Here is a 24,599-nt window from a genome sequence, read left to right as displayed (position 1 = left end):
AAGGTTATCTCCAAGTCCTCAGACCAGCCATAACTGGAAGAAGAAATGCCTGTGATTTAGTGTCCAACAAACAAATCACTAAGGTCATGATGGTATCTTCTCCCATACCCAGAATCACTTCCCTCAACATTTTGAGTTGTTGCATATATCAGCAGTACTCCCTCTAATGCCTGGCCACATTTAATTATCCTTCTATAAATGACTTCCCAAAGAGAAGTGGGTGTGCATTATACACTGTAAAAAAGATTTTTAAAATACAAACCATGCCAAGTGTAAAATAACTATTTGTGTGAGGAGAAAACATAGCAGAGATTTATCTTCTGATTTAATCTTGGTATTAAAATCTATATCCTTTGTTTTGGAAGATGAGCATTGAGGTTGTAGTGGTCACATCACCTGTAAAACGGGACTTTTAAATGTAGTTCAAAATAGAAATGCTTCACCCTCCAAAAACGAACGTATGTTGCTCATCCTTGAACCTGGGTCAAACTATCCAGTTGACTTTAACAGGACTGTTCCTTCCAAGGGCTACCCAGCCGTGCTGGGCTCAAGACATAGCTTTTCACAGCAGAGCTGAGTGCCACTGTCATGTCCTTCCCAGCAACCTGATCTGAAAATCAAACATTTTGGGAACTAGGACTGCATGGGTTTGCTTGGGACTGCTTCCTCTGTGAGCTGTGCACAAGCCTCTAGTGCCTTGTTTTCTAATGTGTCTCTCTGTTTACAAAAAATTGTATCTAAAACCATTGCCCTGGTAACTAAATCAAAATCATAAATTAGGAAATTGCTAAATAAAGCCCATTTTACTGCCTGACTTCAAGGAAAGCCATAAAATTATCAGTTCTCTCTTCCCTCAATATATTTTCCTCACAGTCTGTGATGCTCCATGGGGTCTTTCTCTCTGTGAACTCCATGATGGTTTGGCTTCAAATTATCTGAACATAAAACTGAGCTTACGAAGCCTCACTCAGAGGTTGCATGGACCCTTTTTATTGGCACAGGCTTTAAAAGAACCTTAATAAACCTTACAGGCTTGGGGGACGTTTTGGTTGCTGGCACTTGCCAGCCACGCTGCTCGCACGCATCTTGCAGCACCCCAACGGAAAGCGGGCTGGAACCACAACCCTGGGATTTTATAGGGCTGGATTATCTGCTGGTATTGCCCTCTTCCTTCCCAGAGAATCTCAGAGCTAGTTTCTTTGAAAGCAAGTGGGTGATGCTGCAAGGATACTCATAGCTTAATGCAGCTTGATCACCCAAGGTTACAGACGCAGCCAAAAATAATAGGTCTAAAATGGAGCTGGTGCAGGGAGGGGGAGGGGGGGGCATTTGCTGGCAGAAGGAGAGGTCTGATGGGATTAAATCTGAAGCACATCCACCCATGTACGAGCAGAAAGTCTAGCACTCCACAGCCCCTACTCCATGAATGTTTCTCAAAGCATCAGTTTCTCACCATTTTATTACTGCCTCCAACGATGCTGTAATTGCACACGTAGGGCAGCAGGCCTGAAGTTTAATCTGCATTTCTTGGGCCTAAGCTCTGCGCGGGCTGCCTGTGTTTGCACAGAGCTCAGCACAACAGGCATCCAGTCCTGGCTGGGTTCTGCGGTCGCCGCTTTAATTCAAGTCATAATAAATAATAATGTCAGGTTGGAAATAAATCTTCTGGGTTTGGTCCATGGCTGATCCTTCAGCACGGTGTGCAGTGAAATCACCAGTTAGGAAGCTCTGCTACATCCCATCCTGGGTCTAACCCTGTGCCACCCCTTGTGGCTCAGTCTTGGTTTGGTTTTCACTTGGGGTATTTGTTCAGTACAGATAATTTCACCTGGTTTTTGTCAGGGTTTTTTTTCCCTTCTGAGCCTGGTCACTGATGCTAAAGACACTGCATGATTTTAGTCCCTCAGATCATTCTGATCTGCATCATCTGAACTGGCCTAGTGCATCATTTCCTCATTTCTCAGTTACCTCGGCTTTACCCGGTATCCTGCATCACAACCAGGTACCACAAACACCTGGTTAGTAATTGTTCAGGCAGAGCATAAATGCTTAATAGCATTCACTGGGGTAGCCAGTGACTAGTGAGGTAGTGCTTACTAGTACACAACACCATTTTCCATTTACAATTAACAAGTCTTCATAATGCTGTGAATTACCATTATCATGACACTGTGACAACAAAACAGCAGAAGTATAAAGCAGTGCTGTTGACTCAGATGCAGCTGATATATCCCTTTCCTTTTCAGTGTTGTGTATTCTTAGACCAATGCTCCATGCCAGTCCCTGCAGCCAAAAATAAATCAAGAGCCTAAAAAAAATAAAATAGAAACATCGCTTCAAAATTCTTTCAAACAACATGTTTCTTTTTCACCCTTTATATGGAGCCACAAAGATTAAAACTCACAAAAAGCATTGCTTAATTCCTCACCAAGGTGCAAGTAAATAAAACGTGGTGAAAAAGCGGCCACAGAAAGTTCAAATCACAAAGAGTTTTCGAGAGGGAAAGGTTAATCATTTCTGTCAAATGTTGGAAATGTTAAATGGTTTTTAAATCAAAAATATAAGCACCACCGGTGACTCAAGCCATGTTTCAGACATGTTTGGGGTGATTTTTTTCCAGCAGTTAGTGCTTGTGTCTCACAAACCTTCTGTTTCTTTCTGAGATGAAATTGGGGGGCATTAAGCAGGGCATGTAATGGAAGCACTGGGTACTTTCAGCAGTGAAGCTGTTTGATTAGAAGGTACAAATTCAGGGTATTTGCAGAGCCACAGCCCTTGGTGCATAGAGCCCTGCCATGCCCCCCCAGTGCCCACCACAGCCTGCAATGGTCCTCGACCCACCAGAGAGACAAAGAACACGGGGAACGGATGGAGCACGGTGGGAAACAAGTATGTGAAGTCACCACAGTCCCCCCATCAGCAGCGTTCATATTTCACCGTAATGGCTAAAATGACTCTTAAATGAGTCCAGATTATAGGGCCAACCTAATTCACTTACACTGATGTAAATCCAGGTATCTGTTACAACATCACATGTTGGGGCTCACCACAGAGCAAAGGCTGCTGATAACCACCCTCCCAAGGATGAAGGGAAGCAGATTCCTCCTGGCCAGACCCGATCCAAAGCCCGCTACAGTTGGTACGAGCTCCTTCAGCTCCAGTGGGTTTGGGATGAGGCCTGCGGCGAGTGCTGAGCCAGCTCTGCTGCCAAAATACAAAATCCTTTTCCATTGACTTTGCCAGTTTGGTGTTAATACATGTGTGAAGGAGGTTGGGGATGGGGGGGAGGCTTTTGAGGGTTTTTTTTAAAACTCAGGAATTATTTCACCCTTGCCAGCATACGGACTTTGTGCAAAAGAACAGAAGAGGGGGCAGATGTTTTTCTAAAACCATCAGCTGCCTCTTGCACCATCCCAGCAGAGAGTGGATGTGTCCACCCCAGGGACCCCTAGGTCCCTAGGGCTGGGTTAGTCCCCACTTTCCACTGCAGGACAAATCTAGAGTCACAGCTGGATGCGGGTACAGAATCCCACTCACCAAACATGGCTGAAATAAGAGGAGGTTTGATAAAACATTGGATGCAGGAGGCAAAACGTCCCTTGACACAGGTGAGACCCACCCCAATATAACAAGACCTGCTGGGAACTGAAACCATTTTAATCCCATTTTCTCTAGCAAAAAATGTTTCCCTGAACCACCCTCCAGGTTACTCTACCATTCAGCTCTTCCCTCACTTAAAAGTTGGGGGTTTTGTTGCACATGTGCCATACAAGATGCTGCTGTCCCTTTGGCTGTTCAGGGGAAGCATTCTGCCTTCCTGTGGCTTTCAGAGCATGTAGCCCGGACGGTCTCAGAATTAGTCTGGGGCCTTTACAGGCTGCCACAGTATAAACAGTTTCAGTAGGGCACATGTTATACAGTAAGATCATCCGAAACCAAACATTTTTCTCACTGCACACAATAAACATCCATAATAAATTGCATTATACAAAATATATTTATGGCTAATTTTTTAATTTAAACCACCTGGGAAATTTTTTGTTAGATTGGTTGATATGAAGGTTTCAGTCTTCTGGTAATCTAATGATATCTAATAGACAAAATAGTATGATGTTACAACGGTCTCAAAGCTTTCATTTGCTGTAGCCCTCTCAAAGATCAAACTGGCAGAACTCATATTTTTTGAAATTTTATACATAATTGGTGATGCAATTGCCAAAAATAACCTATTCATAGAAGTCTTGCTCTTCTGGTTTCTAACTTACTGTAATCACAAAACAGAGCAGCACACTGCTTTGCAACGGAATATGGGTTTGGGTCAGGGAGCAAGGGCTACAGTTGTGTGGCAGTTTCCATTCTGCAGATTATTTTACAGGCAATTTAAATTTAGTTTAGAGTTTAAACAGGGCTAAAAAGTAGTGCACCCATTCAGACACATGAGCAATTCTTTAGAAAAGGAATAAAGCTGTAACTTGGCTATATCTCTTTTCTGAACCAAAATTTTGCTCTAATATAACATTTTCTAAACAAAAGCTGTTGGTGCCAAAGGGGAATGAGTGTTTCCATTGTATAAATTAACCCCAGACCTGAAATCTTTCCACCATAAAACTCTCATGCTCATCACAGATCAGCCAAGATTTCCAAAAAGACTCGAGACCATCACAGACCTTGCTGAGCCAGCCCCTCTCTGGTCAGTACAAATCCCAGCTCGAGCCACGCTGTGTATTTGCAACAAGTGCTGGCAGCTTGGTAGTTGCTGGACTCGTTTTAAAGTGCAGCCCACAGCCTTAGTTACTTCCTTGCCTCCTGTTGTTCCTGGGACTTGGAGGCCATGTGGTACATTTCAGCCTTAACTTTGAATTTCCTTTATTTTGTAGATCAAACTTTGACATTCCCTTAAGGTAGTAGGGTTTTATGTCGTTGCATATATCCTAGTTTAAAAGATAATGCTTCACTGAAACAGACCACAATATTAAACCCTGAAATAAAACGAATTGTATTTCCCTTCCCAACTCCTATTGCTGGATTAGCTCACATTTCTTTCTCTTTGTTACATATTTAGCACCGAATACAATATTCATTGCAGGCTAGCTTCCCTCCTCCCACACGGCTCTGTGGCTGCCTTTTCTTCCAGCAGCACTGGAATATACCTTGCTAGAGCTTGGAAATGCAAACAAAAAGGAGGGAACATAAAGTCAATGAATGATCAGACAGGGATGTTTTATACCCTGATCATTTTCTTTTTTAAATATAAAATGGTAATGCAAAGAGACAGAGTCCTGAGGATAACAACACCCACTTCTTAACTTCTCCATCCCCTTCCCCATCTTGTTGTTTCTTAGCTGAGTTTATCTGCCAGCAAGCACCTCCCTCCAGCAGCCCCAGCAGCAAAGGGGGCTTGAGGGTGTTTCTAATGCTTGTTGCTCCATACCATGTTCTATACTGGTCTTGTCTGGCTCCTAGTCTGGATGTTCAGAACTGCAACTGCAATTGCCCATTAACATGTCAAGAACTCACTGGAAAAGCCATCACAGAGCTCAAACCTCTATGACCCCAGGCCCCCTTCTCAGTGTCCTAACCTCAGCATGTACACCCCATTCCTCTTTCCCGTCTTCGCAAAACCCATCTTTGCCTTTGCCCTCAAATACAGGGACAGGGCACCCACGAGCCCAGCACAGCTTTGGGGATGCCAGCAATGCAGGTAAGGAGTGGTAAGACTTTGAGCCAGACACCGATTCTGCATTGTCCGAATTGAACCCAGGTTTTTTAATGGCCATTTAGTTTTTAAGTGCATTCCTGTGATCCTAGCCTTGAGCTTATGTCTCCATATGAAACAGCACTGCTTTAACTAGGTGCATAGATTATAAAACCAGGAAGAGTGGTCTGGTCTGCCCCTCTGTATAACACAGGCTACAGGAATTCCCTAAATTAATTCCTGTTTGGATTAGCTCATATCTTTTTAGAAAAACAGCCAACCTTAATTAAGACAAAGGAATTCCAGAGATGTTAAAATCCACCCAGCTCTCAGTAAATTGTTTTACTGGTTAAATACCTTCAGTATTTAAAATATAAACTGTATTTCTAATCTGCATTTGTCCAGCTCTAGCTCTGTCTACTGGATTATATGACACTTCTGTTAGTTTAAAAACCATGTGGGATTAAACCTCTTTCTGCTCTTCATAAACCACTCCTTGCCTAACTAAACTGAAATGATGTAAAACTGATTGTATTAAATTACGACAAAAGAGCGCGGAGTTGCTCCAAAAATGACAGCAAACCTAGTTAAATTTTAAACAAACAAATATCATGAATTCTTGGTTGGAAACCTAAGTGTCTGAACAAGCCCTTCCAAAGTTAAAGTACATCTGTCTAGAAAGTGGTTTACTGCAAAGCAAGGCAATTTCTGTGGACAAGGCTTCATTAGCTGAGATTTATAAAACTCCATCTGCTTTCCCACTGCCCTTTCCACATCCACTCTGGGCTGGAGCAACCACTGGCGCTTTCCTTTCTTTCCTCCTGCACACATACCTGTCCTGGCAGAAAATTCATTCCACTTTCTCCTTCAGCAACTTAGATGGCTTTATCAGGGAGCTGCATTCCCCAGGACAGCCAGAAATACCTTCTCTGTTGAGACACCTTTACTTACATTGAAGTCAATAAATATTCAGAATGAATACTCCCACCACAGAAGTACACAATTAATGGTTTTAGGAGGCATCCCAGGGAACAACATACAGGCTCCTGTATATTAACTCTGTGTTCCCTATACACATCCACAACATTTCAGAGCCTATATGGATGTGCAGAGGTAGGTGCAGGGGCTGAAGCACCCCAGAAGCCTGTGCGTACCACAGCCCCTCTCTAAACCAGTGCATACATTAATTGTAATTGCAGATATCCAATGTATTTCCTCTCTGTATGTGCATGCACATATATAGGTGTTTTATAAATATATACACACACACATATATATCTCCATAAACAAAAAGGTATGTTACAAATGCACACGTATGCACACGTGTTTAGTAAGCACACGTACACGCTTACATGAACTTAAATAACTAGGTGAATAGGTGAATATGAACACTAATAGCCATTTATGGCAACAACAATGAAAGCTGTCCCTGGAGCCCGCCTATGGTACAGCAGCCAAAATGATTGAGTATGTACAGGGCACCGCTGCAGCAATGGCACTCACATGGGCCTCCTTTTAGAAATGATTAATATTTAACCGACTTGGTGAACCTGGCTTTGGTTCTAGTTATGATTAGATAGCAGGGTGCACAGAGCTGTCTCGCTAAGGACGTCGTGGGATGTTCGAGCAGCTTCCACTCGTGCTTCATGAGAAAACAGACAGAAAGTGAGAAGAAGAGTGAGGGAGAGATACGAGGCAGTAAAAAAAAATAAAACACAAAAAAATTGCTCAGGTCCGTTTGTGTTTGTTTGGAAAGAAAAAGGGGAAAAGCAGCCTGAGAGACCGGTGTAATAAGATGCTGTAGCTTTCATGAAAGAGGTGAAATAATTTTAAACACAGACACACAATGAGTTTATTTATTTAGAAAGTTGTTAAATAGAGTCTGGGAATTCAAATATTCAATGTTGACATTGTACAGAGCTGGCAGGGAGCCAGCCCGGGCTCTCCGGAGGGACCCAATGGCCACGGCGCCCAGGCCCTCGCCCCTCCCAGCCCACTAACTAGGTAAAAGCCATTAGTTATACCCACAAGCAATATCTGAATCTGAGTCAAATAATGTTGCCTCAGCCAGCCGACTTCAAAGGCATGTAAGTGTGTTTGGCTTTTTAGTGCTGGAACTGCAGCAATATGTCACACTTTTGAAAGAGTTCTGTAAACAGTTCCTTCCCCTTTGTAGAAACATTTCTTAAGTTTCTTGTACCCCATGTAAACAGCATTAATTAACAAGGGTTACATTTTTCACTTACAAGCAGAGCTGTATTAATAACGAGCTTGCCGTTTGGACCGTCCTTTTCCTTTGTGTCCTTCCTCTGCCCTGCGCCACGGCTGGCCCGGTGTGACCGGGGAGCAGCTGGGAGACACCACAGCCAGCCCTGATCAGTATCACCTACTGTACCACCGCAAAGTTGGTCCCAAATTCAGTGGTGGCTGTTGGCCTCAAGTAAGAGACAGTCAGAGAGAAGTAGAAAAAGAGAGGAAGAGAGCAAGAAAGAAAAAGAGAGAGGAGAAAGAGGAAAAAGAGAGAAAGAGGAGAAAGAGGAAAAAGAGGAGAAAGAGGAAAAAGAGAGAAAGAGGAAAAAGAGGAGAAAGAGGAAAAAGAGAGAAAGAGGGAAAAGAGCAAGAGAGAAAAAAAAGAGGGAGAAAAGAAAAGAAAGGAAAAGAAAAGAAAAGAAAAGAAAAGAAAAGAAAAGAAAAGAAAAGAAAAGAAAAGAAAAGAAAAGAAAAGAAAAGAAAAGAAAAGAAAAGAAAAGAAAAGAAAAGAAAAGAAAAGAAAAGAAAAGAAAAGAAAAGAAAAGAAAAGAAAAAGAAAAAAAAGAAAAAAAGGAGAAAAGCCACACGCACGCTCTTTACCCTGCAAAGGGTTAATGAAGTGCCTGGTGAAAATGTGCCCGGCATATAATGGGATCGTCTCGCCCGTCCCCGCAGCCTCCCGTGCCCGCACCCGCCTCGCAGAAGCCATCCGGGGACAGCGCCGCGCCGGGGCCGTCGCCGTGCCGGGCAGTGCCGAGCCGAGCTGAGCCGCGCCGTACCCAAGGCCGGCGCTCGGCGGCCCGGTGCCGAGGCAGCGGCGGGTGCCCGGGGCGGTGCCGGTCCTCCGGCGGCAGCGCGGGGCCGGGCCGGCCAGGGGTGCGTGTGCGCGGTGCTGCCGGCCGCCAGCGCTGCCCCCCCCGCGGCGGGGCTGGAGGGGGATTGACACAAAGTGCCGGCGGCAGTAAAGGCGCGCTAAGGCAGAGGTAATGGTAAAGGGATGGCAAATATAAAGCGATGGCAAATAAACAGCCTCGCTGAAAGGGCCGGGAGCCTGGACATGGCAAACATTTCCCTGCTCGAAAACAAATTCCCGGACAGAGTCTTAAACAGGCAAATAAACTTGCCAGCTCTGTTTTTCAATCAAGCCTTTTAAGTACTAGACTGAGGCAAATTACAGGCGCAGGAAAACCTGCTGAAACTTAGGAAAGTGTTATTTTACTATCTCAGATGGTTAGAGGGATCTGGATCTACCTTGGCTGCACTAAATTGCCTGTAAAAAAGTGGTGATAAAGTGTAAAAGTAACAAGTGCCTCCTTATTCACGTGTGTTCCCCTAATCTGATCACCTTCTGTCTCTTTATGAGGCTACTGGGTGGCTGGGGGCTACCTCGGGCCGGCTGCAGGGCTGCGGCGGCCCGTGCTGGGGCGGGGGTTATTCGAGGATACGGTTTCACCAGGCGGGCACAAACCCACCCGAGTGGAAAAGCAGCTGCCCCGGGGCCCGGGGGTCTGTCCTAGCGCTGCGCGGAGCGAGGATGCCCGCGCAGGTGCAGCGCGGCTGCGGACGGCCGGGCCCGCAACCCACCCCGCCGGCCGCGCTCCCCTCACCGCACCTCGCACCTCGCTCCTCACCGGTTGCCACCCGAAAACGTGGCAGGAGGAAAGACTTCAGCTTGTCTTTTCCCTCATTTTTACATCTGGACATTGGAAACATTCACTGGTCATTCCCCGAGTGGCTCTTCGTGTTTCTTCTGATTTATTTTTTACTTTTTTTTTTTTTTTTGGAGGGGGGGGCAGCAGCAAAGCCTCAAAATTATTTTTTAGCAATTTTACGCTGAGGTCAAGAAACTGCACCCTTCAGGTATCCCCCCATAGTTAAGAGGGAAAAGCTTTTCTTGGTATTAGCGACAGTCACACAATCGGGGCGAATTTTATTTCACGCACAAAGCAGTAAAAGTGAAATCATAAACTCAGTACGCTTGATCCCGATCTACGCCGTTCTCCACGTAAGAGGATGAAGGCTACAAAATGTTTTCTATTCCCAACCCAGCCAGAAAGAACTGAGAAGCTGAAAACTTTTCTTCTCGAACGACTAAATTACAGGGGTCGCCTCCAATTCTCTTTCCACTTGCCATGAAACTGAGACGCTCTTCGGTGGGTGGGGGGGAAGAAACCGCTTTTCGAAACATACACACCAAAATATATATATATATATCCCGGCTTTTAAAATATGATTTCCTTTATGAGCGGATTGTAACCGAGGGATTATTTAATGCAACGCATCTGTCTGGAGGGGGGGCGGAATGCTGCTGCAGCAGCGAGAGCCAAGACGCGCAGCCGAGAGCAGAAACTTTGCAGACAGTCGGATCTCGCCCGCGGAGCAGGAGCAGCCCTGCATCGCTGCGCAGCGAGAAAAGCCAAGGGAAAGGCATGGAAACCTGACGGATTTGGTAGGGGACGTGAGATATTTTTCTATAATTAGCTCCAAAGTAAGGATGGCAACCTGGACATTTAACAACATATTTGTTTTCAAATCGCGGGCGCTGGATTATCCACTTTAAATCACCTAATCAAATGCAGGTTGCTGCTGTTATTGTTAAGGTTCACAGAAAAGCTGATGATGATCCGGAGAGATCTTTCGCTTCCCCTTTTCCACGCTCCTCTATTTTTTTTCTCCTTCACAAATAAAAAGTAAATAAGCATCTGCTTTTTACGTCACGCAACTTATGCAACATTTTTTTTTTTTTTTTTCCGCCGGCGCATTATTTTTTCTTTCAGTCGGGAATGTGAGTTGCCATCGCCACGGATATCGAATGAAAGTTGCCCAGATGTGTCAGAGAAAATAAAGACATCAGCTGCCTTTAAAATAGGACGCGAAAGCTGGCGAAGTTTTGTTGTTGATTCCCTCATTAAAAACAAAACACACCAAAAAAAAAGGGGGGGGGGGGGGGAGTCCCAACACTGCAGAAGTTAAAAGGAAAGATCCCTATCATAAAGGAGAAACAGATGGGGTGAGCGTAAGACAAATAATTAAATAAATCGGGATTTGCGTGTGGACGGCCGAGCCCTGGCCTCGCGGAACAGAGACCTTCGGGCGGCCAAACTGTATAAAAAGTGCTGGAAAAGCGCCTGAAATTACAACATTTACATCAACTTTTAGCGGGTGACTCCAGCAGGCTGGGAACTGCTCCGCGCTGCCCGGCCGCTCCGCTGCGCGCCCCCCACCCGCGCGGGGCATCCCGGCCACGCGGGGCGGCTCCCGCGGCCCCACCCGCCCCGCGTTACGCTCCGCCGCCGGCCCCACGCACGCTCCGCTCCCACGCGCGGCTTGGTTTGATGTGACCCGCTGGCAGCGGGTTCGATGGGGTGTGTGGGGGGGTGGTTTTTGGCATAATCCCGCGGCCGAACGGGGCAGGGCCGGGGTGTGTGGGGGGGTCCCCGGTAGCTCCGCACCGGCTACCTGCGCCCGGGGCTCGCTGCCTCCCCCGCAGAGCTGCCGCTGCCCCTCCGTGCACACGTACACACACACTCGCACACACACCCCCGCGGCCCCCAGCCCTGCCGACAGCCGACAGCGCCCACTATAGGGCCCGGAGCCTCTCGCACCCCCCCCTCCCCGACATCCCCCCCCCCCACTCCAGCCCCCGGCAGCAGCAGCAGCAACTTCCAGCGCTCGCCACTGAACTTTTCCTCAACTCCTTCCCCAGCTCCCGCCGGCCGCCCGCAGCCCCCAGACCGGCTCCGGCCGCCGCACCCTCCCACCCCCCGGTCGCCGCCGCCGCCCGCCGGGCCGAGCCGAGCCGGGCCGAGCCGGGCTGGGGGGTGGGGGGATGCTGCAGGTTGCCTGCGAGCTCCGCGCCGCATCAGACATGTCTATGCAACATGGCAGAGAGGAAGGGTGAAAAGCCAAGAGAAAGGGGTATTGCACCTACTTGCGGCCAGCTTCCTCGCCCTGCCTTTGGATCGCATGCTGCCAGTCCCGCGGCCGATGCTGGCGTGGGGTTGGGGTGGGGGGGGGCTTTTTTTTTTTTTCCTCCCGGAGCTTTTCCTCCTTTTTCGCTCCCCCTCTCTCTCTCTCCTCTCCCTCTCCCGCACACACACTCTCCCTTTCTCTCAATCCCGGCTCGCTATCTCTCCAGCATTGTCAGTTTGGACACCTTCGCACATGCGCACGGGCGGCTCCCCCCCGCTCTTCAACATTTCAGCGCCGCCAAAAAAAAGTTTGCAGCGATCCATCACCGCCGGTGGGGACCCTGACAGCCGGCACCGGGGCCGGGCCGGGCCGGAGCGGGCAGCCGCCTCCGGGCTGTGCGACCGCGGCCGCGGGGAAGCCGCTCCGCTGCCTGCGCACCCGGGAGAGGTTATAGAGGGGGAGATCTGCGCTCCCGCCGAGACGGGGGCTGGGGGGGGACACACACGAAATTACACCTTCTTCTGCCCTTTTTTTTTTAAATTATTTTTAATGGGATCTTACTGCTATTTTGGCGTCTGTGCAACATTTAAATAGTTTATTGTCACTCACCCGGCCGCAACTATCGTAGATCTCTGAGTATGTGTATATACAGAGAGATATAATTTGATTTCATGTTTTATTATGTATGCGTACCGGTAAATTGTACACTGCCCCAGCGCACACACTTTCCCCACCTTGAACTCGACTCAGCCATCACCAGTTGGGCAGAAAAAAGCGCTTTTAAAACAGTAACACCGAGCGCTCTAATCTGTTTTAATTACAGGGTTTGCCAATCAAAGAGGGAGAGCGCAGAAATTGGGAACTCCTTTAGGGGATGGCTGTGTCCGAGGTATGAATCAATCCAAACTACATATAGATTTTCCTCTGGTACAACCTCCTTGCATTAAACAGTTTTGTTCAATACCTTCCATGCGCTATTTATGTTCCCATTAATATCTGTTGCAAATCCTGCCAGACACCATAAAAGAAAATTACAATCTTTCAGACTCGGGGCTGCGCCAGTACATACACGCTGCTCAACTTTTTGTTTTAATAAAATCCTCAGCATCGCCCCTTCCCCCTTCACTCCCCTCCACAACCCCCGCCCCCCCAACACACACACACACACACACACACACACCGGCTGCCGGTGCTGCGGATCGGGGCCGTCTGCAGAGCCCCCGCCGCCAGCCCGGCTCCCCCCGCCCAGCGCCCTCCGCACCCCACTGGTGACAACCCCCCTCTCCCGTGCCGTGGGGCGGGGGCACCGCGTATCGCACGCTGCTCCCCCAAATGCTCGGCAGACAGGCGCAAGCACTTGAACCCGCTCTGCAGAGCCGTTCTTGATGCCCATCGTTATTTTTAATTTACAAATGGGATTTTTTTTTTAATATTTTTTTTAAGGCCACGCAGCTGCTCTGTGCCCACCCCACAACCCCGTCCCGCAGCCGGACGCACCTAACGTCCCCGGAGCAAGAGGGGCAGAAGGGCAGGGCGCGGCGCAGCAGCGCACCCGCATCGAGCTCGGCCTCCTTCAGCCAACTACCCATTGTACCCCCTGAGGTGCCCAGCCCGGGGTGTCCCGGGCGAAACTGGGACCCTTTGCCCCGGCGGAGGGAAGGCCGGGGCTACCGTCGAGCTGCTCCCCAGCTACGCGGGGGATGAACGGGGCCGAGCCAGGGTCCCGGACTGCCCCCGGGGTTCGGGGGCACTACCCGATCCCAGACCTCGCTCGCAGTCAGCGCCTCGCATTGCGGTGCTGCACCGGGGTGTCCCCCAATCACACCCCACACTCCTCCCCCCATCCCCCGCACCGGTTCACTCGGGAAAACCGAAAACGCCCGTGAACTTTGCAAACCTCCCCACGCACCTCCCGCCCCCCGGTTTAAACGGAGACCCCGGCAAAGCCGCCTGCCCGGGGCGCCCGCTCCCACCCGGCCGGCCGAGCCCGACGCCGCAGGGAGCACGCGTGGGAGCCCGATGGCCGGGCCGGGCGCGCAGATGCGTGTTTCCCGTGAGGGCAACCCTGACCCCGGCCGCGCCCGCCTGTCACCGCCACCTGCCCGCCGTCCCAGCGGCCCCGGGAGCTCGGCAGGTGCCGTGCCGCCCGCCCGGGGCACCCGGCCGCCGTCCCGGGCTGCCTCCCGGCCATCCCCCGCCGCCCTCCCGCCCGCTCCGCGGCCCTCGGCATCGCCCGCCGCAGCCCCGTCAGGTTCGCCCTCCCTCCCGAAAAGTCTCGGCCACCCCCCCGGGAAATCCGTTTCGTTCGCGTGGGGAGCTTCGTCCGCGCCGGCAGCCGCCGCTCCCTCCCGGGCGGGAAGCGGCTGGCTGCGGGGATGCGGGCTAGTTTGCAGCAGGTCTACGGCCAGCAATAAATATTTAAATTTTGGGTTGGATGTCTAGGGGTTGTTTCTGGGTTTGGGTTTGGTTTTGTTGTTGTTGTTTTCTTGGGGTTTGTTTTGGTTGGTTTTTTTTTTTTTTTTTGTCTGTTTGGGTTTGGTGTTGGTTTTGTTTGTTGTTGATGATGGGTTTTGGTTTTTTTTATGGAGGGGTGGAATTAAATCTATTTCTAATACAGGCTGGGAGATCAAACGCACCCCCTTCAACACAGGTTTCAGTGCATTCCCCGTAACAGGAAATTTTCTCTTCCTTACATTATAATTGAACAAGCCCCGAAGCCTACTTGGAGAAAAGTTGGAATTCTTCATCGAGGTATTTGTTGTGCTATTGTCTTTGTGCAGTGAACTTTACATCGTGTTATTCAATCTCAATCTATATTCTCCTAGCTACCAGTAAGATTAATTTAATCATTGTAATGCAATTATTAATACTGTTTACCCAACGCTTGATTTCAGGTTTGCTGTTAAGAAATTAAGCTTCTTGCTGGGTGACCGAAAAAGCTATGCAGGGATTTTCAGTCCACGTTGAAATGAAACAGTCCTCTTTATTTAGTCTCAGAACTCCAGCTTTCAGCCACGGGCTCAATTAGCCAAAATGGAAACAATTTTCATTCATTGCAATAACTCACTGTTCTGCTGATCACTTTCAAAATATACACTTTATTATTATATGCTGACCTCGGTGCCGCGAAGTGGCAAGGCTAGAAAGAGGCAGAGGGATCTCTCCAGCCCCCTTGGGCTGTAATTATTAGAAATTAATTGGGTTCAGGACCCTGGGTAGCATGGGTAAATTAATAGCTTGTCTGGTTGTTTAAATCCGAATTCTCAGTCCACAGGAGAGCAGGGGAGGGAGACCCTCCCTCCCCAAACCCGCCCCGGGAGAGCGCGGCGAGGGCTGGGGCAGCGCGGACCCGCCGGCTGATTTCCCTCCTTCCTTTCGCCAACGCATTGTTTTCGAGGAGCTATTTAGGGGTTAAAAATCAAAAATAAAGATCCTGTATACTTGGAGCTGTCGTGCGGGAGTAAAAGTGAAAAGGGAGCCTTAGGCAAAAGGAAATTACTGCAAGCCCGCGTGACCTTTCCGAGAGGTAATCAATCAAGTGATCAACAGGGATATTTATCATTGCTAGATGGGGCTACTTTACAAATGCACAGAAGGGGAGGGGGGACAGGGGAGGGGGGGGGAGGAATACACGCACACACAAAAGTTTGGATAGACCCGATAAATCTGAAGACAAATACAGAGACTTTAAACACTGGGAAGATTGCACATTTTCTTTTTCTGAGCTTTCGTAAGGAAAGGAAGAGAGAAAACCACTCCAAAGTTTCCCAGTAGAAAATGCCTCCTGTACTAGGTGGTCACATGGAAGCTGTCCACTTTGCTTTGCAGTCCTGGGAAAAGCTGGGAACGACAGATGTGATAGCAAAAAAAAAAAAAAAAAAAAAAAAAAAAAAGAAAAAAAAGAAAAGAAAAAAAAAGAAAAAAGAAAAGAAAAAAAGAGCACCAAATACAAGGGAAAATAATAGAGAGAGATCGAGGCTTTGATAACCGGGGTCGGTGTTTGATTTTATGTAATGTGTTTTTATTCGCTGGCACGAAACTCGGAGGCTGCAGAGTCCAGTCCTGACTGCTTCTAGTCCCCGAAACAGTTAACTTCCAAAACAAAACAAAACAAAAAAACCCTACCCCATGCCCCCTACTATATGAAATCAGCGATCTGGTTCAATTAGACTTGCTCTCCGTAGCATAAAGCATCCACCACAATACAGGCAATGAAAACCAACAATAAAAGCCCATGCATTTTCTGCACAGTTTCCTTCTCCCTTGTAAAACATGCCGTCGTGTAAGCACCAGACATTTAATTTTGCTTCCTATAACTTACCGGATTCCTTAACAAACCTACTATGACCACTTTTTTTATTCTTTTTTTTTTATATTTCCTTCTTGTGCGCTGCGCTTCACGCACAAAGCCTCCCTGTTCGCTCCCAGTGCTGCTGTCTTTAAACGACTTCAGAGGGTGGGGAGCAAACACCGGCGCCCCCCTGCCCCCGGTAACGTTACTCGCCCCATCTTTGAGAAGAAATCCGCGGCTAACGACCGCGCGTCCGCAAAGCCCGGCTCTCCGCGCTCAGGAACAGCCGCGGTACCCTGCGGAGCTGCGCGGTTGCGGCCGCCGAGGCTGGGCTTCGTCTCGGTCACTGCGCGCCGCTGCGCACCCCTGCGCCGCGCTGCGCGGCACCCCGCGGTCTGCGGCGCCCCCTCGCGGCCGCGTCGCGGCACTGCAGGGTGCGGGCACCAGCGGCCGGGCGCCGCGGGCCGGTCCCGGTGCCGGGTGAGAGGACGGGCGGACACCCCGCGCCGACAACCGTCAGGAGCGAGGCGGAAAATAAGCCGGGAGTGGGTTTTAACGGGATAACGTTCGGGTCTGGTACAGGCGCTCTCCAGGAGGCGGGCGGTTGTTCTGGGTTTCCCACAGGCCCGGTCCCTGGTAAAAGTGCACCGAAAACGCCGGGGCTGGGAAGAATGCGACGCTCTCAGAGGTTGAGAAACAAGTGCAGGATACCAGGAGCCATGCAAAATGCTCCTTTAGAAATATTTCCCTGTGAAAACAGTACAAGATGCCAACTGTGAAGTAGTTTCTGCCTGCGGGAAGGGCTTGGATTTCCACAACACTGAGACTGAACAAAACTAGGAAAAAGAATGGGCTAGCAGCAAGATTGAAAGCCAGGGAGGAGGTCAGCGTGTGAATGGGGACACCAGAGAGCCGAATCGGAGCCTCTACTTGGTCGCAAGATTACTTTGCATTGGCCTCTCAGTCTCAGCATTCCTCCATCCCTCACCTGAAATAGACATTAGCTTCACGGAACCCAAAAGCTGGAGGTCTCTGGTTTAAGATGTCACAGTGGGGTCAGTTTGCCTCTGCCATCAGTCCCATGAGAAGGTGGCAATGCAGGACCATCCCCAAACATGCAATGGGACTCACATATTAACAAAAAATTTTGTTTACCAGAGAGGTGCAATCAATATCCTCAATCCAAGTTCCTTTCCAAGCATTTTCTGGCCAAAAAAAAAGTCGTATCCTCAGAAGGTTACCCCGAGTACATCTTGCTCTTAAAGGAGCATCAGTTGAGACGTAATTGGAAAAATTAAAGAGGAGGAGGGGGAAAGTAATTACAGGCCACTAGAGAAAAACAAACATGTTCTGAATGTAGACAAAACATTGAACAGAGGGGAATTAATAGTACTACAAATCAAAAGGGAAAGACGTCAGCAGAAATCAGCAGAAAGTGAACATCCTATTAAAAGCGAAAATAGAAATAATCAAAATCACAGACAAACACAGAGGGGGGAAGGAATTTGGAAAGCAACCTGAAATAAAAATAAAGGAATGGAGCAAATAGTACTCTGTACTCAGCAATAGTTAAAGCTGATGTACGGAAGTTTAAAAAACCCTGAAGCTTCACCATCCAGGTGGGTCAGTAGGTGAGAGAATGCCTCTGCTGATTAGACACAGGAGTTTTGTGATTTATACCAACTGGGCCAGGCTGGGTCCCACTAAGCAAAGTGAACTGGGCAAGGATAGAAAACCCCTGCAGAAGATGAAAGGTTTCCTAGTATGTCCCATGGCCTTCCCTCCTCCATGGCCTCTCTCGGTGGCTTTGCAGAAGGAGGGAGCTGGGAACTGGTGAGATCTGGGTTTAAGGAGCTGTTGTCCCCTTTGACCACCACAGAGAAGATGGTACAGCAAGAACCGCTCGGCTCTGGTGGGTCAGTAAAACACTCCCGTGAAGCAGAGTTTCTTTTGCTGAAGCTGTGTTCTGAAACAAGGCTGTCCAAAGCCACGAAGGCCGGGGAAGCTTTGGTTATTGGCTATTTAAAGGGAATAATATGACTAAATATAAGGGGGGAAAAATGTAATGAAGTGATGGCAGAAAGGCTTCCAGCAAGTAGCACTGAAATAAATGAAATTTTGAAGTAAAGAGAGAATTAATCTGTGTCATGAGAGTAGGATCATGACCAAGGACTGTCATCACAAACACAGAGTTTTCCTTTGTTGGTGCTTTCTCTGCTTTCATTCAGAGTGTTACTACCAGCCAACGAGTGGGCTTCTTTCTACTTGAATTTAAAGGAATCACAAAGGCAGGTTAACACATCAGCCTTTATAAAATCCACAAACCCATTTTTTCCCTTTAAAGCATAAGGAACACATTCATATTTCACTCCCATTTCTCTCCCGTACAAAAAGCACAGGGTCGGAATTAATGAGTAAAGTATTTGTGTGACGTTTTATATTGTATTGGCATTTATATAGTGCTTTTCACAGGCTTCATGTCAAAACCCTTTACAGGGCAATAAATCATATACCTTTCCTGATGAAATTGTATGTAGGCAATTGGGCACCTATCCTGCCCTCAGCAATGTCCCACGTGCGAGACACGGGAAGTGTGATGAAACCTGCAGAAGTGGGTCTGAAAAAAATGGATGTAGGTCAAACCTTCCCCCCTTAATATCCTGCAACATGTTAAAAAGTCTTTAGAGCCCACTTGAACAGCCACAGGAAAGACCTAACCTTAACATGACAAAGCTTCTATTACAGTCTGAATTGCTCAACATGCAAATTGAATCGTGGGTCGTACACTTAACCCCAGGTTTTTTACCTCTGAATTTAAACAAGATGTCCATTTACATAGAAAATAAGGATTTTTTTCAATTGAGTTAATTTCTAAAAATGGTGTTTGTTCACAAGACTGAATCCAAGCACCAAATTTAGAGTCCTAGGCTTTCTGTTAGCATTCATAAATATCCCTCTTAACACAAAACTTGCAGTGTGTCAATTCATCTCTCCCCTGCCAGCATTTGCTTTCTTATTTGCAGTTTTTCAGATAACGAAGAGTAATGAAGTTCTGAGGACCATGCAACTGATTAGATTGACTCTTTTATACATTTACTTGCATTCCTGCTGTGTTTCCAAAGCCAATTTGGGGTAAAAAAAAAAAAAAAAGGGAAAGTCATTTCAAGCAGTTTTGGGGAAAGATGGTTGGGGTTGGTAAGCAGGAGGCAGAGCTCTGCTCCATAGTCCATCCAGAAGGATCACAGCACTTTGCCCAGTTAAGAGCTTTTTGGGTTCCATCAGTGTCACAGGAAGCTTTACAGAACATTGCTCCTGGCAGACCATGCCCCCTACCACTTAAATGCAATCACCCCAAGATTGCACAAAGGCAATGGCTGAGAAGCAAATGGAAAATCTTTGCAGTAGCTCAACACCATTTTAAAACCACTTTTCCACCTCCCCTATCTGTAACACACGAAAACTGATAACATTCTGCACATACTGGCTGATAGTTCCTATGCATTAGAAACCAACCTAGTTATGATTTATGAGCCGGAAGAGCTGTTAGAATAATTTCTAAGTGTGAAAGAATACAAAAACATACTGTTCTCCACCAAACAGACATTTAGATTACTTAATCTAAAATCAAAGTAATTCAGAAGTAAAACAAAAGTAAACAGGTAAAAACACATCGCCCAGTTCCATTAACTGCCATGGGCTGTGTTAGAGGGTTCTTGCATCTTTCCAGAGGTGATTAATGTCCTGTGAGGTCTGAGCATTAGCTGTGCAGATGCAGTGCCATGGGATGAACTAACACTGCCTTTGCTTTCTCCTGAGTATTGTATCAGAAGCTCTTAACTCTCAAGAGCTCAAGTTCACGCGCTGTTGTTGTACTCTGAAGGCAGCTTCACATAATTTTATCTCTTGTTCCCATCTCAGTATACAACTTATTTAGTAGTTTAAAGAATAACTTGTAAATAACACACATGCATAGATCTCACCAAGATGGACGTCAATGATAATTAAAATGGTCTTTTCAATGGGAGACACTATCAGCATCTATAGTTAAAGCAGAATTTTAAGAGTAACGAACACATTAGAGCCTGTAAATTCTATTCGTTCTGGCAGTAATACATTCAAGATTAAATTAGACTAAATGTTTGTTACAACAAACGGATTTATGTTAGCATTCAGGATTATGCTCCCAGTCAATGTTTATTATGCTTTTGGTCATATTTATTCTAAAGGTCTCATTTTCCTACTTCCATAATTTTTTGATCAGTTTTGTTTAAAGTGGAAGCCTTTTACTTTTCACTTTTAAAATTACTGTTTCTTCTTAAAACTTCTAGTAGGAAGGAAAAAGGAAACAAGCTAAAACAAATTACTATCTAATCTAACCCATCTGACTATTTCTGAGGTACCTATTATTGTGGTATCAAAGTGCTGGATCTCTGATAGCATGTGATCTTTGATCTTAAATTGAACCTCCGATAACATTTTTTAATTAAATATCTTATTTGATGCCTGCATGCAAATAGGAACACATAAAGAACTAAAGTTACAAGAGCAGGGAGCAGAAAATGGTAGCTAGTTATAGAATGCTTATTGTACCAAAACAAAGAACTCCATCCTCCACTCCCCGCTGAATTAAAATGATCAGGTTCAAAGACTAAGTAAAACCACCAAGCAATGAAAAGGGCTTTCTATCTATTAAAAGTGAAATAAAACAGTTTCTCAAAAGCAAATTTGAGGTACTCACAAAAAAAAATCAGAAAAACTGTGATTTTATTTGTTTTGGCTTCCCTTGCACTCCATTGCCCAGCAAGCATTCAGTTTTGTTGCAATTCTTCCCTAGGAGTTTGGTTTGATACTTCCACACTGGCTGAGATAAACCGCGTTTTGTTCTCTTTGAGTGGTATTTTGAAACTACTTTTTACATAGGACTCATTAGTATCAAAGCATGGCTGCACTGACAATCTTTATAGGACTTTACTCACAGTTGATTTGATAGCTATTTCTAAGAGACGTTAAGAAGGAAGCTATCATTAGAGCACTGCTATTTCCATTTGTTGAGGCGTATATGAAAGCGCATATCGACCAACACATTATATCAATACAGGGCATATACCGACACCACTTGCAGCTGACAGAAGTCGAGTGCGTTCAATTCCTTCCACATCAGATAGGAATTACTCCCTTGTACGTTATATGCTGCTACTTCTGCTTAGGACAGAAGTAGAGGTACCATTGCTCAGACCTTTCTGCTAGATATGGAATCCCAAAAGATTTCAATCACACTGAAATCCAGCATATTTTAAAGCCCCACTGTTCTAGCTGAGAGCCATCAATTACACCATCACGATACTTTGGCTACCAAGTAGCCCTTTTTCAAAATGTCTTTGGAAAATTTTCTAAAATATCCCCACTTGCTTTTCTGTATAGTTTCTTTCATTCTGCACTCATCACCACAACATGAGCACGCTCTAATAGCACACTAAACAGCTGTGTAACCATTTTTTCCCCCACCATCTTCCCAAAGGGGGATGCGTAAACTGTGTCAAGATCTGTAAGTTTTAAATTTCTCACTTTGATACCACCCTATGTAAAGATACCACCAGGAGTTCTCTGACGGCTCTGCAGGCTAGAGGAGCAGCCTCTTGGTATCTGCTGCCTAGAGGAAGGCAGAGTATAAACAGTAGTCCTCTCACACTTCTCTGAGGTCAAAATTCAGCCTTTCCCTTTTCAATCACCACACAGATAATAACAAAAAAAAATATAGCCACAGCTACAACAAGCAGTAAATACCAATAGATGCCAGGTTCCAGAAAGAACAACAGATGAAATTTCCACTGATTATTTTACAATGTAGTCAGCATTTCTAACTGTAGTAGCCAAAAAAGCCCACAAAGGTGAAGAGCCAAATCAATTTGTGCCTTCCCTCAGGCGGCGCAGCTGGGGTGGTGGTCATGAACTTACTGGGTACAGCAGAGCCATCAGAGCATTGCCTGCCTGTCCCTAGAGATAACACAACCCAGCGCTGGCTCAGAACCTCAGGAGACCCTCTCTGATAAGGCAGCAATGCTCTGTCTTCATTCTGTATTTGAGCAGGAGCAGCCAGTGTCTGCAGCAGGGAATCTGGCTGAAGAATGAATGACAAAACCCTGTAGAAGAGGCAGGAGAGCAAAGATCTCATTTTTCTCCTTCCCTACATTTCCTAAGGTAACTGTGGTTTAGCCTTTTGGTTTTCATTTTTCAGAAAAGTCCTTAAGCCTAGTTCACAGCAGTCTTTATGGCTGAGAGCTCATTCATCAAGAGCAAAATCTCAGATGCAAACAAAGTTCATGACGGAGTGCTGAGGTGCAAAGTTGAAAGAGAAGAAAAATAATTATTCCCATCCCAGAAATAATTTCAAAAATTCAGAAGCATTCCCAGTTGCAACAAGATGAACTTAGAAGTGGGATTTGTTTGTTGTTTGGCGGGGTTTTTGTTTGTTTTTACAAAAGCACAGGAAAAGAGCACTCTAACAACATTACAGCCCAGAATTAGGGCTCTCCTGGAATGTGAAGACTTTGGGGGTTAAGTCCTTCTTCTCAGACAGGCAGATCAGGGTTAGAGCACACTCCCTCTAGATTCTAGCCTGAAAACAAACTTTTTATTGCAGTAGTTTCACTAATACTGGCGCGTTCCCACAAAATGTTTCAGTGGTGAGAAATAAGCGTTCCCGAGTGCAAAGCACTGCCAGAAAATTCCTGGGCATTTCTAGCCAGTGAGCAAGCAAATGTGTCATTTTGCCATCAGTGGAGAAGGATCTCTGTGTCCCAGTGGTGCTGTAAGGTCATGCCTCAGCTTATCCCTAGCAACTGTTTTGTGCATCCACACTGGTTAAGTACCTAAAATAAAGTAGGGTGATTTTCAAATGCATTTGAGCAGTTTGTATTGTACATGCTTGTACAAAAGCAGTGAGCATGGCTAAGGGACACAGACAGAAAGCTACCGTGACCTCTTCTCTATCCTTTTACAGCAATCTGTATTTTCAGCGCATACACATCCACACCCAGTCATGATCTCTGAAGAGATTTTGGAAATAAATCTTTCACAAATGTTTACTCTTCAAGCCCATATACTTTAAAGGAGAGGTGGCATCCAGCCTTCACCTCTGGTACTCAGCACTTGCCATTTGTGCACATGTTGGGAGAGAACAGAAAAGAGAAGCTGCTACATTACCCGAGATTGAGCGCAGGGTGATGACTGCCTGACTTGTCAAAACTTCCAAAAGTCTCTTTGGAAGAGAAACCCTGAAAAGGAGCTGGCTGACATAGCATAACTGCAGTCACTAATCTGATGGAAGGTTTTGGTGGACATCAAAGCAAAGGACAATGTGAGTCTCCCTATCAGCTGAGGGCAGCTGGATGGTCTGTAGAGGGTACACTTCCCTTAACCAAACTAGTGGAGCGGCTGTTTCAGAACTCAGGGGTGCTGAGTCAGCAGTCCTAGAGACCTTTCTTGTCTCTATCACTTGTGAATATTGGATACAGTTAACTATTGCATACTAACATCCCCATTGGAAGTTTACACATGCTACTCATTATATTCAATCCATAATAATAGCACTGCTTTGCAGTTAGAATGCATTAGTTGTCCTATGCTAACTCCAGCTTTTTCCAAATTCCTTCACTATCCCCAAACAACACAACACCTGTGATTATCCCCAACAAAGTGAGTACTGTCATAAAGTACCTCTACGTAATAGGCAAAGTAACACCTCAACTGACTGCTCTCAAAATCCAGCAGACCAAAAGAAATCCTGCTTCCTCTCTGAAGAAGACCTTGCCTGCTCAAAGCAAACTTGAAAGGACTGAAATACTTCATATAATTTTTAATTAATTCTCTCTAGACACACAGCAGTCTGAGAAGCTGTAGTGTTATATATAACCTCCTTATGTTCCACTATTTACATTGTGTTACTTTCTGGCTATTTCCCAAACTCATTCATTCACCCTGGAGATCAGTTTATGCACCAAAATAAAGTATGATCTTATCTTTGCACTGTACAGAAAACTGAAACAAAATTTCTCTTGGGAGGCAGGGGTTAAGACACTGGACTGGGTGTCAGAGAAGTGGTGTTCTATTCTTGGCTCTACCACTCACTTGCTGTGGGAGCTTGTAGAGCAAGATATAGAGCAGGAATAGAGACTCTAGCCAATAAATTCCTCCTCTGTAACTTTTCCTCTTTCATTATGCATGAGAGTGAGTTTTTCCAGCGTTCAAGCATACATCTGAAATCTGGAGAAACACGACTCAACCAAAATACAGAACCAGCAGAGAAAGAAAATGAGTGGAAAACATCAATTACAAAGTTTTCTTGGGCGCCTGTGAAGTCCTGAAACAGAATCTCTACTCACAGAGTGAAGATAGAGGACCAAATTCAGCCCCAGTTTCAGTAGGCATAGCTCCAACTATTGCACTGGACCT

General features: G+C 46.4%; 1 protein-coding gene across 5 annotated transcripts in view; it reads right to left on the bottom strand.

Annotated features, from left to right (window-relative positions):
* The window catches only part of MECOM (MDS1 and EVI1 complex locus), a gene marked incomplete at its 5' end in the record, with an annotated part of 335,868 nt that extends 323,955 nt beyond the window's left edge, over positions 1–11,913 (bottom strand). For all 5 annotated transcript variants that reach the window (XM_084267720.1, XM_084267722.1, XM_084267721.1 and 2 more), the window contains one exon: positions 11,877–11,913. In XM_084267720.1, coding sequence (XP_084123846.1) covers positions 11,877–11,913 — 37 coding nt within the window. The remainder of the gene's footprint in view (positions 1–11,876) is intronic.
* Between the last annotated feature and the right edge of the window lie 12,686 nt (positions 11,914–24,599).

This window comes from Gallinula chloropus (assembly GCF_964237585.1).
Source record: "Gallinula chloropus genome assembly, chromosome: 8".
In the NCBI taxonomy this organism is placed as follows: domain Eukaryota; kingdom Metazoa; phylum Chordata; class Aves; order Gruiformes; family Rallidae; genus Gallinula; species Gallinula chloropus.
Note: the sequence above shows the minus strand (reverse complement) of the source record. Positions and strands in the feature narration are given on the sequence as shown.